Genomic DNA, 14,613 nt, shown 5'->3' on the forward strand with positions numbered 1-14,613 from the left:
TGACACCATAAGTACATTACATACGTCTTTCCACACTACATAGCCTCCTAGGAGCCCTCCAGGAAACTCAGGTACTTTCCCTATTTTTTGTGTAAACACTCAATCTAGCAAACCGTTTGTATGACATTTTTTTAAATGCTGCCGCTGGTACCCCGTCATTCCTGCATACTCTTAGAAGCCTCTGTCTGACTATCATCAAACTAGTTTGGACCCAACTTCTTATGTGCTTATCTATCCCGTTTAGGATTGAACCATCTCCCAGCACAAATAATCGTGGGCTGAATGGAACCTGGGTCCCTGCAGTCCAACACAGGTTATCATATATCCCAGTCCAAAATTCCTGGACCTTGTCACAGGACCATTAGGACATGAAGTAATTGGCCATCCTCTGTCTTACATTTCCAACAATTTGGTGTGTCTTTCAATCCAAGTCTAAACAATTTGGAGGGCATCCAGTAGAAGCAGTGCATAATCTTGAACTGAATGAGACGCACCCATACATCACAGGTTTTATTATTCCTACCAATTCTGTCCCATTCCTCATAATCCAGTGTATTTCATTGTATATATTCAGATCCCTTTCCCATGTCTTCTTGAGGGCTGACCAGGCTCCATCCCCCAGGTCCTGCCTAAGCACAGAATAATACCAAGAAGCCTCTTGACCTTCCAAAAGTTCATCAACACCTCATCTAAACATTCTGGTGAGTTTGGGGCTGAAGAACTGGATCCAAAACTATCCCCACTAACAGATCGCAAAGTTGCAAATATCTAAAAAATTGGGACTTGGGGATTCCAAATTGCTATACTACATCCTTATAGGATTTCAATATACCACCTAAATACAGATCCCCCAGTGTAACTATTCCTTTTTTCAACCAATCCCTCCAAAAAAGGGGAGATCTGCCAATACATAACTTTGGATTCTCCCAGATACTTGATAAGGCAGCCGGGCCACTTTGGTCCAAACTACTTTTACAGTGCCTTGCGAAAGTATTCGGCCCCCTTGAACGTTTCGACCTTTTGCCACATTTCAGGCCTCAAACATAAAGATATAAAACTGTAATTTTTTGTGAAGAATCAACAACAAGTGGGTCCCAATTATGAAGTGGAACGAAATTCATTGGCTATTTCAAACTTTTTTAACAAATAAAAAACTGAAAAAGTGGGCGTGCAAAATTATTCAGCCCCTTTACTTTCAGTGCAGCAAACTCTCTCCAGAAGTTCAGTGAGGATCTCTGAATGATCCAATGTTGACCTAAATGACTAATGATGATAAATAGAATCCAGCTGTGTGTAATCAAGTCTCCGTATAAATGCACCTGCTCTGTGATAGTCTCAGAGGTCCGTGTAAAGCGCAGAGAGCATCATGAAGAACAAGGAACACACCAGGCAGGTCCGAGATACTGTGTGGAGAAGTTTAAAGCCGGATTTGGATACAAAAGATTTCCCAAGCTTTAAACATCCCAAGGAGCACTGTGCAAGCGATAATATTGAAATGGAAGGAGTATCAGACCACTACAAATCTACGAAGACCCGGCCGTCCCTCTAAACTTTCAGCTCATACAATGAGAAGACTGATCAGAGATGCAGCCAAGAGGCCCATGATCACTCTGGATGAACTGCAGAGATCTACAGCTGAGGTGGGAGACTCTGTCCATAGGACAACAATCAGTCGTATACTGCACAAATCTGGCCTTTATGGAAGAGTGGCAAGAAGAAAGCCATTTCTTAAAGATATCCATAAAAAGTGTTGTTTAAAGTTTGCCAAAAGCCACCTGGGAGACACACCAAACATGTGGAAGAAGGTGCTGTGGTCAGATGAAACCAAAATCGAACTTTTTGGCAACAATGCAAAACGTTATGTTTGGCGTAAAAGCAACACAGCTCATCACCCTGAACACACCATCCCCACTGTCAAACATGGTGGTGGCAGCATCATGGTTTGGGCCTGCTTTTCTTCAGCAGGGACAGGGAAGATGGTTAAAATTGATGGGAAGATGGATGGAGCCAAATACAGGACCATTCTGGAAGAAAACCTGATGGAGTCTGCAAAAGACCTGAGACTGGGACGGAGATTTGTCTTCCAACAAGACAATGATCCAAAACATAAAGCAAAATCTACAATGGAATGGTTCACAAATAAACATATCCAGGTGTTAGAATGGCCAAGTCAAAGTCCAGACCTGAATCCAATCGAGAATCTGTGGAAAGAACTGAAAACTGCTGTTCACAAACGCTCTCCATCCAACCTCACTGAGCTCGAGCTGTTTTGCAAGGAGGAATGGGCAAAAATGTCAGTCTCTCGATGTGCAAAACTGATAGAGACATACCCCAAGCGACTTACAGCTGTAATCGCAGCAAAAGGTGGCGCTACAAAGTATTAACTTAAGGGGGCTGAATAATTTTGCACGCCCAATATTTCAGTTTTTTATTTGTTTAAAAGGTTTGAAATATCCAATAAATTTCGTTCCACTTCATGATTGTGTCCCACTTGTTGTTGATTCTTCACAAAAAATTACAGTTTTATATCTTTATGTTTGAGGCCTGAAATGTGGCAAAAGGTCGAAAAGTTCAAGGGGGCCGAATACTTTCGCAAGGCACTGTAAGTGAGCGATTATCGGATGTTTGTTGCCTCACCATACAGACAGGCTTTGTAGAGGCAATAATGGGGCAAGAACAGATTGCTCAATACAAAACCAGGGTGGGGCTCTCTCAGGAGGAAGTGACCAGTGGGCCAGATGCCTTAAGTTAAAATAATAGTAGTAACACAACATTTTTGGAAGATCCAAACCTCCTCTATCATTCGGTCTTTGTAATTTATCAAAATGTAACCACGTATTTTTTTTTGCCATTCCATATAAATGTTGTTATCCTGTCAAACCATTTAAAATATGACAGGGGAACCTCCAGAGGAAGAGATTGGATAAGATGGTTCAGCTTGGGAACACAAACCATTTGTTTTACATTGACCTTCCCAGTTATTGAGAGATTGAGAGTCGTCCATCGATTAACATCACAAGAGATTTTATTCAATAATGGATCCAAATTAACTTTAACTAGGTTTTTTTTCAGTAACTGGGGAGAGAATAAGATAGAGAATACCTTGCTTAGGCCACTGAAATGCACCTGATTGGAAGGCTGTAACAGGGCATTGAGCTGTTAAAAGTAACACTTCTGACTTGTACAAATTTACCCTATAACCTGAACGATTTTGAAAAAGATTCAATGATCCCAAGTAGACAGGGTATTGATCTCTTCAGCATGTTTTCACAGCTCTGATATGACTAAGATGCTGAGGCTGACTGAGTGCAACGGTGCAACTGTTTGCACAGCAAGCAGATCTTGCGACTCCTCCCCCTGTGCAGACTGTTTAATTCCTGTGAGGAGATAGCTAGTAACTTAATAAAGCTGCTGGATGCAATCCCGAAGCACAATGTGTGGATCATGTTCGTCTGACAGACCTGCTCTCTGCTCCTATCCTGCTCTCTCACAGCCTGCTGCTTTCCTGTAAGTACTAAAGGGTCACACAGCCTTTTCAACTTTTAGATGTTAAGAAGGGAGAGTTGTCTCTGCTGGTTGAATAACTTACCAGGACTTATGAATGAAAACACATCACACACAACGAGGACAGAGAGAGGCAGAGCACGTTATTGCATTTGGTAAGTTTTAGCCTTTTGATCCAGAAAAAAAGTTATCAATGCAGCTTTGTTGCCTGGGAGGTTTGCTGATATTGCATATTCATTTTCAACATTTTTCTGAATGTACAGTAACTTAACAGATGCTTCAATTAATGTGAACCACATTCTCTTTAATAGTCAAAAGATGTGCATTTTTGCTCCATCCTGGTTAAAGTACAATGAGTGACAGCAATTAAACATGTGCTTTGACTTTAAGTGTGATAATTTGCCCCTGTACACAATGTTTAAAGAATGCTCTGTATGGCATTATGTGAAGTCACTGGCTTAAATCCCTAGTGGATTTACAGATGTGCCCACAGGCAGCCATGCTGATAGGGTTCAGTACATTTCCAGCCATATGCACACACCAGGAATACATAAGTAGGTAATCATTTTGCTCATTCTTTTTTGCCAGGAGGTTCCTGTCCTGGTGTAACTGGCAGACCATAATGGTGGCATTCAAAGGGATCTGGACCAAAGACTTCTGGAGGGCTGTGTCTGGAGAATACCTGGCCACTCTCATCTTTGTCCTTCTCAGTCTGGGCTCCACCATCAACTGGGCTGCAGGAGAGGAGAAGCCTCCCCCAGCTGACCTAGTCCTTATCTCCCTGTGCTTTGGCCTGAGCATCGCCACTATGGTGCAATGTTTTGGCCACATTAGTGGTGGACACATAAACCCGGCGGTCACTGCAGCGATGGTTGTAACTAGAAAGCTAAGTCTGGCAAAAGCATTCTTCTATGTGGTGGCTCAGTGCCTGGGAGGTATTACAGGAGCTGCAATCCTTTACCTAGTCACACCTTCTGCTGTTAGAGGGTCATTCGGTGTGACCACGGTAAGAATCTGACCATAATCATGTTAACTTGTGTGTATACGTTTTGTTAAAGTTAAGTAAAGTTCATTAAGAAAATCTTCTGTTTGCAAGGTGAACTCCAACATCTCATTAGGACATGCCCTTCTTGTGGAGCTCCTTATCACATTCGAACTGGTCTTCACCATCTTCGCCACCTGTGATCCCAAACGCACAGACCTAGGAGGTTCTGCTAGCCTTTCAATCGGCTTTGCTGTAGTGATTGGTCACTTATTTGCAGTAAGTACCTTTCAGTAAGTTCGACAAGAGATAGATGTGAAATGGCAGTTAGATAGGAGAATACTTACAGCAATGATTCTCAAACAATTTTGACCTCTCACCATGTTATGTTCCAAAATTCTCATAACTCCAGAAAGAGGATGGCCAATTAGATTACGTAGAAACAAATGAAATATTTACACAAAGTGTATATTCAAACAGTATATAAAATCTACAATACACACCAACCTTAGAAATCTTTTGCAACCCGATCCTGAAACACTGATTCAAAGATTCATTCAAATATGGACTTTCCACTGTCCACACATAGACTTGCAGCATCTATCTTCAGCTTTGGCTCTCCAAAAGATGTGGTCAGATGTGACCAGGACTTGTTGACTTTCAAAACTATATTTCTCTTTGTTAGATGGGTTAATGCAAAAGTAATCACAGTGGAATGATATGTGCCATGTGAATATCATTATCCCTGTCATTCTAAACACCCCAACAGCATGTAATGCACTTAAAATAGTTAATTGGTTTTTTTTGGGCATTTTAGGCCTTTATTATATAGGACAGCTGGATATGTGGAAGGGGAGAGAGAGGGGGAAAGACACGCAGCAAAGGGCCGCTGTTCGGAGTCGAGCCTGCGGCCACTGCGACAAGGACTTAACCTTTGCACATGGCGCGCACGCTCTATTAGGTGAGCTATTCAGGCGCCCCCTGTTCACAACATTTTTAATAGTATTGTGTATTTTAGTTATGTGATTTGGGATAATAGTTCATTAAATGCAAAGCGAAAATTTAACATTTGTTAAAATAAGCAACATTTACATGATTATAGTGAGTAACATATTTTACTTCATGTAAGTAATTTAAAATATCAATCAGGAAAAAAATATAATGTCTACTTATTAAATTCATACCAATAAATATTACAGGTATATAAAATGTACTTAATATTTTGGTGACAGTGATGTTCCTGTATATGAAAAAGTTAATTGTTTACTTAATTATATTAAATAAATATAACTTACAATTTCAATATAATGAAGTAACACTTACTTAGCATCTCCACAGATGTTTAGTTTAGTGGTAAGTAAATTTTACTTGACACTGGCAAGCGCATTGTACTTGATATTAAAGCAGTAAAATTTACTTAAAACGTGCTCGTACAAATTGTTACGAGGATTTTATTAGGTGAATCCTACAAGTTATTTTTTTCAGCGATAATTCCAAGTGTAAGCCCCTTAAGCATTCACTGAAAGCTGGAGCACTGATGCTTCTTGAGAAAGAGCAGGTGCGTCAACGCATCTCTTCTTCAATGTGTGATATTAGACTTCTCACTGATTCACACCCTCTTGCACATCTTTGTTGGAGGTTGCCATCGCATAGCAACCAATCTCTGGGGGCTCCCTGAACCCTGCAGAGCAAATGAATGCACAGGGAAATAGATGTTATCTCTTGCACTGCTCAACGGATTTGTCCCTGGGTCTGTTTAGCAAATGCATATATTGATATAGCAGGATATATGTTTCAATATGAGACAAGTTATGTAAGCCAAAGCAAAATACCTATGATAATGTTATACAAAACTATGATGTTTTATCATTTAGACTGACAACAATGCTGTTATGTGTCTTCTAGATCCCTTATACAGGAGCCAGCATGAACCCTGCTCGATCCTTTGCTCCTGCACTGGTCACACTCAACTTCGAGAACCACTGGGTAAGAGATACTTCCCAAAGAGGATAATCTTCTTGAGGAGTTTGTGTGGCTAAAATAGGACACATACATACTCTTGATAGTGATAGGGTCAGTTTGACTGGTCATTTATGTATGACTACTCAAGTATAACAAATCAGCTCACTGGTTCAAATGTTATGTCATGGTGCCATGTCAAAATGCTCTGAAATGTTGCAATAGCTAATGATTTTGTCCCGAACAGGGCAAGCTTGACTACAGCAGGCTAGTATGCCATGTTGAAACCTGGTAATGTCACATTTTCAGCACCATTGCCAGACCAGTAAAAACAGGTGTCACCTAAAAATACGATCAAGGAATCACCTTTCACTTATTTCACTAAATACAAATCAAACACCTGGTTTAAAATGGAATTTATGACTTCATCCAACAAAAGAAGTGCTAAGGAATCATATATTTACAGCATTTTAACCTCCAGCTACAGTCTCTGAAAAAGGTGTAAAATAGCATTAGCGCTGAATTTTTGTATCCTATCAATAATTGCCACTGAGCTATTTGCAGACAAAGTGGCATCAATGTGTGTGTGTGTGTGTGTGTGTGTGTGTGTGTGTGTGTGTGTGTGTGTGTGTGTGTGTGTGTGTGTGTGTGTGTGAGATTGGATGATATGCTTGGGTATAACGCTGTCAGTAACTGTCACTGTGGCTGGTATCATATTCAGAAGTGTCCTCTCTTGGAGGCAAATGCTCGATGCTGCAGAAACTGATCTACCTACCTCTGATTAAGGTTGACTCTCTTTTCACATTATGTAGCGATGCCCAGGCATACTGATACTGTCAGGTTTATGAACAGGGGGATAACATTTTCCAAATTGGGCCCCTCATCCACATCCTCCTACCTTAGCATGGGCCCTTCTAGGTCTTGGACAGGGGTCATCTGTGCCCTTTGGCGCCCCCTGGTGTGCGGACCTGGCAATGCCAGGACTGCATTTTGTCAGTAATAAAACATCTCCCATAGGCACAGATTAACCAGCTGACTAATTAAGGTGTTTGTTTTGCTGTTTATGGTAGGTGTACTGGGTGGGACCCATTCTGGGGGGCATCCTGGCGGCTGGTCTGTATGAGTACCTATACTGCCCTGACCCTGAGATGAAGAAGAGGCTGAAGCAGGTCTTTCAGAAGGACCCATCAGCGAAATACAGGGAAGTGGAGACAGAGGACATTGCTATCAAGCCAGGATTTATCCACACCGTCAATCTGGTGAAAGCTGAGAAAAAGGATACTTTCGAGGACCCAACAGGAGAAGTGCTGTCTTCAGTATGACTATCACACACGCTGGAAAAAGAGACCAATCTGTAGAGCAGAATGATGAGTATCCATCTTGAGCATACCCCCCTCCGAAGCAGTATGTGATTTCTGTCCACGAGGCTTCACAGCAAGACTGAATTACTTTAATTGTAATAAAGCTAATATGATGTTATGGATCAATCCAACACACATCTACAACCTGTTCAATACTCCTCCTGAGGTCCTTCCTGAACGGTTTTGTAGCAGTGTTGGCATGTGGTGCACATTGCACGCTGCAGAATGACAGTCTGCAATACATTGTGTTAGGGAAATATATGTGGGGTCAACCAATTATGTGGGGTCATCACGCTGATTTGAAGAAATGAAGAAGAAAACGCAGGCTTGTTATTTTTGGATTAGTGTCACATTTGGTCCGTGTACTGTATATATAATAACAGGAGAGATTTTCCTTGTAAAAATTAAGCACATTACAGATCCCAAGCCCTGTAAGGCAGCTCTGACAAGCTTTATTACCAGAGTTGTTTTACAGTGCTCTCTATTTTCAGTGCATTAGTCAGGGAAACAACCAGTTCATGCTTATGGAAACACTGTTTCTGTCTATCTTATTCTGTCTGTTTCTTTTCTATTTCGTAAAAATTGTGATACTTGGTTGTTTTTATTTCATAGATCTAGATTTGGTTCTTGTAACACAGTTTCTTATTTCTCTATGATTTGCTGTATGTCATACTTGTTTTTAACTTATTGATAAGATATTTGGCTGATTTTGCGTTTTACTTAGTTCCTGTTTTATGTTCACAAACTGGACGTGCTACAAGATGTAAAAGAAAAATAATGTTATTTTTTAAAGTCTAAGTCATTATTAATGATTTCTTTTTGGCTTATTATGTTGTTTTCACACATGTGAACAGGTTAGATGCAGAAAAGTTTTCTTCCTCAAAATGACCATTACCTGGGGGGCTTTTCAACTTGAGTCACTTGCTTCTGTAGGAGCTGGGCACTGTGAAGGGGAAAGGTTCAGATCAGTGATGGATTGGCTCATCTACCTTTAGATTATGTCTCCCCATGGCCAGATAAATGTCCAGGATGTGTTCCTTGTGAGTTAAGTCTCTGAGAATAGCTTCATGTAATCTCATTCCATCAGCAGAGAGCACAGGAAATGATACCACTTTGTGGTACGAAATAGAGGTGATCTGTTATGTCTGCACTTTATTTCCTTTTCTAAAAAAACAGGTGCAATTCAATCTTTTTTCTGTAATGCGGAGGAAATGATCAGCACCACTGATCCTGCTGCATCAACTGAAGTTGTCTACGTGGTGCAACTATATTGCGTTTGCAGGGCTAGAATGCCAGTATAATTCAGATACTAAATCAAAATTGCTTTTACTCCTACATGGACTAACTCCCCCCATGTCACCTTCCTCCTCCAAGTGCAGCCTTTAGGCGTGACAACAGCATCACCTATTGGCTACAGTGTGAATCACCTACTGTGCAATAATGCTCCCATGTGTATTTCTCCAGGGGAGGGCACCCACGAGCCTTGGATGTACAGGTTACACTGCAAACGTGGGTAGACACAAGTCAGTTTTATTCATAAGTCTGAGCCACATTTCATTTGAAATGGGTCCAGGCCATTAATTCAGAACTACACAGGAGGATTAAGTGTTGCATAGCATTCTATAACAGGAACACAGTGCTCCAACAGAAGCCTGAGCTCATACTAAAATACTTTTTTTAACCTTGGTATTCTAAGCATTTTTACAATTTTGTGAGAGGATTCTTATTTTCACTGAAGCTGCAATCACAATACTTGTATTAAAAGGGTTGCAGACAGTTTACAGTCACAGATTTACCTCTAGTTGTGTTAGATTGTTGATGTTAATGAACACTCTTCTTCAAGGCCTACTGGAGATGAACATGGACCTCACTGATTTTCTTAGCAGAACTATCCTTTACCTGCAGGCATGCAGCCCGTATCCCTTAAGGCTTCAGTGGCTCGAGGCCAGCAACCTCTCAGCTCCCTTTAATCATATTTATAGCCCAAATAAATGAGTACATAAATCTGATGTTTCATGATTTCCTCTTGGGACAGACGGTGGGGAATGGGCTCACTCGTTTTTGATTTATTGGCCTTTGCTCATCTGAAGATTAAATATCTGAAGACAAGTGAGCAGAGCAGTCCCTGTTGGATTTGAAATTTGGTTTTCTTATGGATTTCATAATGGTGATGGAGATTAAAAATATGTATATGTGGCTCATGTGTGCATACAAAGCAAGATACTGTTGAAGCTCCTTGCGATGCGTTTTCATACTCTTGCATAAATGATCAGATGCTGTAAAGGGCCAATCAAATTCTAACATGTCATTAGAATATTATCCTTGTCTGTTGACAAACTTCCAACGGCTTGTTGCAGACACCTCAATTAGGAAATGATAAATAAAAAGTAACAGCAAATGATAGACCAACACTTTTTCCAGCAGTCTGTTTGTTAACATAGCGGCCTATCAGCGAGATGTTGAGCAGAAAACTGATAATGTCTGGATAGCCTTCACAGTGGCTGCCTCTATAATTCATTAATTTACATTCACAGTCATTGCAAATACCAACAATGGCAATATGATGGGACTATTGTCGTAACTAGAGCTTAATTTGCACATCATACAGAGGCTGGCAAAGTATATCTCAAAGTGCATCTCATGCTTATCTAACTGAGAACAGACAGATTTTTTTGCGACTTGAAAATTCGGATTTTCAATTCCCAGCATACAACAGAAGGGGCAAAAGATAAAACACACACCTTAAAGATCATTAGCAATTAATATTTGGGGATTCATGAAGAAAAACAGCGTTAAACACTTGTTTAATAATTCATACTATAAACAAGAAAGTCTCCCACTTCCTTAATAATTTAGACGTAAGCTAATGTTGATTTATTCAGGAAGGTCTCTGCCACCAGCACCGCCTGGAGTGCCCAAATTTGAATTAAAGTAGGACAGTAGCAGGCGAGTCTGTAATAACATTTGTATAATTTTATTATTGCTCTGGGCTCAGTTCATTTCCTCCTCCAGTAGCTGCGTGAAATTGTTTGATTCTGGAAACTGCCTTGAGTCTGCGGCTATGGGGTTGGAGGGTGGTACAGGAACAGGAAGGCATGCGACACTCTTTCTCTCTCTGTCTGATGCTGTCAAACACGTAAACACACAAACACACACACACACACACACACACACACACACACACACACACACACACACACACACACAAACACACACACAACTCCAAATACACAAATAGAGAGAGAGAGAGAGAGAGAGAGAGAGAGAGAGATAAATAACTTTGTTATTCTGGGTTTTGTAATACTGTTACATTGGCTCACTTAATAACTCAAGCTGTCTTGAGAATATGATTGATATTCTCACTCACCCTGTCACTTGTGATAAATATTTCACTGCATTTATGCGAGATAGCTAGGAAGCAGTATAACTCATTCATTACATTATCAAATCATATATAAATATGAGAGTTTGTGTTTACATCTTTTTTTCCAGTAGGGAGATTGCCATTTCTTGTTAATATTAGTCAAAGAAAGTCACTTCCACTGTTCCTGTGCAAAGAGTTTGTTTGTAAAGAAGCAGATCTGATGAAATTCCATCTTTTTGTAACTTTTCTACTAAGAAATATTTCATTTTGTTTGGCCCACAAGGACGAATTAAACTTCATCATCGTTTGGAGGTTTACTAAGCTATCAAGTCTTATCTGGTGGTTTCTAGTTTGTGGGGTTCCTCTACTGTACTGTGATTTTGTTTTCCAATGATAGGACTATCATTTCCAAAATGGTAATTTGCAAAATTGTGATTACTCTAACAAATACAATCAAGTTTGGTTGGTATTAGCTCATGTAACACACACCTGAGACCCCGGTGGCTTTGACACAGGAAGGGCGGGTGGAGAAGTTCTGATTGGTTTCCTCGGGGCTCTGCTTCCAACTTCCCATCTGCACACATTCCCTCACTCCTCCCACCCCCCCTTCAATTCTTTTATGCAGAGAAGCCCAAACTGCAGTTTGATGAAACACATTTGTTTGACTTAACTCTTGCAGCGCCATCATGGCTAAATCTCGAAGGCCTGTCGGTGTAATGTGGCCCAACAGCAATTGGGTTAATGAGAGGATATATGTACAAGTGTGGGACTTGACCGGAGGAGCTGTTTTCCATTTGGGTTTGGTCTTCTTGTGTTATTAGGGAAACCTTTATTATTGTTGCCCTCTAGTGGGAACCATATAATAGGATTACATTTTATTAGAGCCTCCCAGCATTACCCAAGCAGCCCCCTCCTCTTGTCTCTCTTCCCCTCATAGTAGCGGCACTGACTCCTCTGTCCACTGTGGGTGGGACGGGTGGATTTGGGACTGAAAGGGAAGTCAAAGAATGGGGCTGCTAGTCATAAAGTCATAAAATGGGGATCCCTGTCTTTTCTCAGTTACAGAAAAAGTGACTTTTCAAACCTTGATTTGTGACCACTTTTGTCATATAGAAAATTGAAACTATTTCATGAGCAGAATAAACTCAGACGTGTGTGCCATGCTTGCTTTGTAAGCTGTAATAACACAATAGTAACAGTGAGTCACAGACATGTACATGCACAGCTCCACAGAGTTTGCATATTAGAAGTTTCTGGAGTAAAGCATGAACAAAGACACAACTATAGTACTCTTTTGCCATTACTAACTGAACAAAGGAGCTCCTCTGTCATATAATTAGCCTACCATTGTTAATGTTTAGCCTTTAAAGGTCATACTTGATGCTTTGACTTGGACAACATTTGAGCAACAGTTATTCCCTAGAGCTAAATTACATTGTGCCAAAGATAATATTCGATGAACAGTTCTGCCTAAAACTGTGCAACCCTGCAGGGCAGATTGAGTCAGGCTCTGGAGCAGCTTCAGCACTTTGCCTTATCCATCCCACTCCCTTACATAACCACGGGCCATTAAAGGGGTGTGGCGAGTACAGCAGCAGTTATTAAAATGGTCTGAGGCAAAACCAACATCTCTCTTAGTCCACGCTGACTGGTTTGCGAGAGCCAGGAAGGCCGATGTCAATCGGAAGGTGTAATGGCTGTTCAGCCACTTAAATATTAACTGATGCTAGAAATGAAGGTCATAAAGAGAAAAGCAATATATTTGCTCCTCCATAATAAAATAAACATTCAGATGCCATAAAGTTAAGACTGTGTTATTGTTAAAATAATAACGATAAAACAGGCCTTTTTTTTTTACAATGTTTAAATTGTAAGTTTTTTTCAGCAGTCACTTTGGTGACATGTACAGGGTTATGCTAAATGCTAAAATGCTGTCTAACAGTAGCACAAGTAAAGAAGAGTCATTATACACCAATACATATTTAATGTTTGCTAACATTAGCCACCATAAGCTATGGGTCATACCAGTCCAAGTTAGGCTGTAGCTTGAGAGAATGTAGTCAATTAGGAGAGGGTGTGTTTCATTGATTCAATTTGTAACAGGAAGAATGTGTTACATGTTTAAATGTTAATGTTTAAGTTGTGAGAGAAAAGATTGATAACCAAACTAATTAGGTTTTTTTGTGTCTGTTTCTCATTCAATTCCAGCAAGCAGAAAAAGTTTTCCAGGGTTCCTCTCTCCTGTGTATGTGTGTATGCATTAATATCCCTATGATGTCATTCAGGCAAGGCAGTTTCTGTTTGGTGCATACTCACATCTGCAACCAATCTGGATAATTTGCCCACCAAAATATGGTGCAGCCAGCCAGCGCTCGCCTGCTGTTGCTGCTGTAGCAGTTAGGTCTAGAGCCAAGGACAATACTACCCTTCCACAGCAGTATTAGAAAAATGGCTTTTTGGTATCAAACACCATTCAAAGATCTCCACTGGTTAGCTACAGCAACATCTGATGCATATTTTGAATACTGAAGTGAGAGGACCCCATTATGAATGGGCTCCATTTGTGTAGAAAATGGATAACGCATGGGATTTTAAGGCCTGGGGCGTTCTCCGTTCACTATAGTTTGTCAGACTAATGGCATAAAAATGTGTGTGTGCGTGTGTGTGTGGGATGATATTTGGGGCTTGGCGTATCATACGAAAGCCAGCAACCTCTGGGGCAAATAACTTCATTGTAACACTTTAATCTTTTGTTTGTTTTCCTGTGGGACATGCCGGTCAAAAAGTGGAAAGTTTTATGGCCCTTGGATCGGATAGGCAAGGAATAGCTGGCCTTTCCTCAAATGCAATTCTGTTTATCATCTACAAAGATGTTTTGAGAGGGAATTTGTTTTGATGAGGAGAATTGGAAAATGCTTTTGTTTGCATGCTTGCATCCATCAGTCACTAGACCCTTGACGGGGCATTCTTAATCCACTGTTGCTTGAACTTGAGAACAAACCTGGATTGAGTTGTCTCCCTAGATGAATATTACATATCTGTTTCAAATGGTTGTTTGTTCTATACTTGTCTTGTGTTTTTTCCCTGCTTTTAAAGTTGGGTAATGTTACAATAACATGGCAAAATTGATTTGGTTTCAGAGCGAGTGGCATGTAGCTGACTGTTGTTCAGAGCTGCTGTTAAAAAAGTTGATGCTCTCAACAGTAGGGGGCGCAAGAGCGGGTATTTCAGCCTTATTCCACTGTGTATGAGGTGATGATAACTGTTGAGAGTGTAAAGAAATAACTGTCAATTCCAGATGTGCACAAAATAGCACTATTGACACAGACACAATAATTATGCATGTTCACATGAAGGAATTTCACAAAAGGAATGACTTTAAACATGTACTTCATTTGCTGACTGCATTCCCCAAGTAAATCTAAAAGCCTCAGAAGTGCCTC

The 14,613-nt window shown here is 40.5% G+C and overlaps 1 protein-coding gene across 2 annotated transcripts; it reads left to right on the forward strand.

Moving 5' to 3' along the window:
* The first annotated feature begins 3,380 nt into the window (after positions 1–3,380).
* Positions 3,381–9,810, forward strand: aqp4 (aquaporin 4). Of its 2 annotated transcripts, none has more exons than XM_039816970.1 (5): positions 3,381–3,507; positions 4,093–4,510; positions 4,601–4,765; positions 6,392–6,472; positions 7,516–9,810. In XM_039816970.1, the coding sequence occupies exons 1-5, from the start codon at positions 3,416–3,418 to the stop codon at positions 7,765–7,767; spliced, it is 1,008 nt and encodes a 335-aa protein (XP_039672904.1). In that variant the 5' UTR covers positions 3,381–3,415; the 3' UTR covers positions 7,768–9,810. The 2 variants fall into 2 exon arrangements, with proteins under 2 accessions (XP_039672904.1, XP_039672903.1); XM_039816969.1 differs by lacking the exon at positions 3,381–3,507 and adding an exon at positions 3,514–3,659.
* Positions 9,811–14,613: the final 4,803 nt, after the last annotated feature.

The sequence above is a fragment of the Perca fluviatilis genome, chromosome 11, assembly GCF_010015445.1.
Source record: "Perca fluviatilis chromosome 11, GENO_Pfluv_1.0, whole genome shotgun sequence".
In the NCBI taxonomy this organism is placed as follows: domain Eukaryota; kingdom Metazoa; phylum Chordata; class Actinopteri; order Perciformes; family Percidae; genus Perca; species Perca fluviatilis.

Excerpts from the sequence above, each read along its gene's own strand:
- aqp4 (XM_039816969.1), top strand. The coding sequence starts at position 3,547 with ATGTTAAGAAGGGAGAGTTGTCTCTGCTGGTTGAATAACTTACCAGGA. Across the intron at positions 3,660-4,092 it reads AGAGCACGTTATTGCATTTG|GAGGTTCCTGTCCTGGTGTA; the intron begins GTAAGTTTTAGC and ends CTTTTTTGCCAG. Across the intron at positions 6,473-7,515 it reads TCAACTTCGAGAACCACTGG|GTGTACTGGGTGGGACCCAT; the intron begins GTAAGAGATACT and ends TGTTTATGGTAG.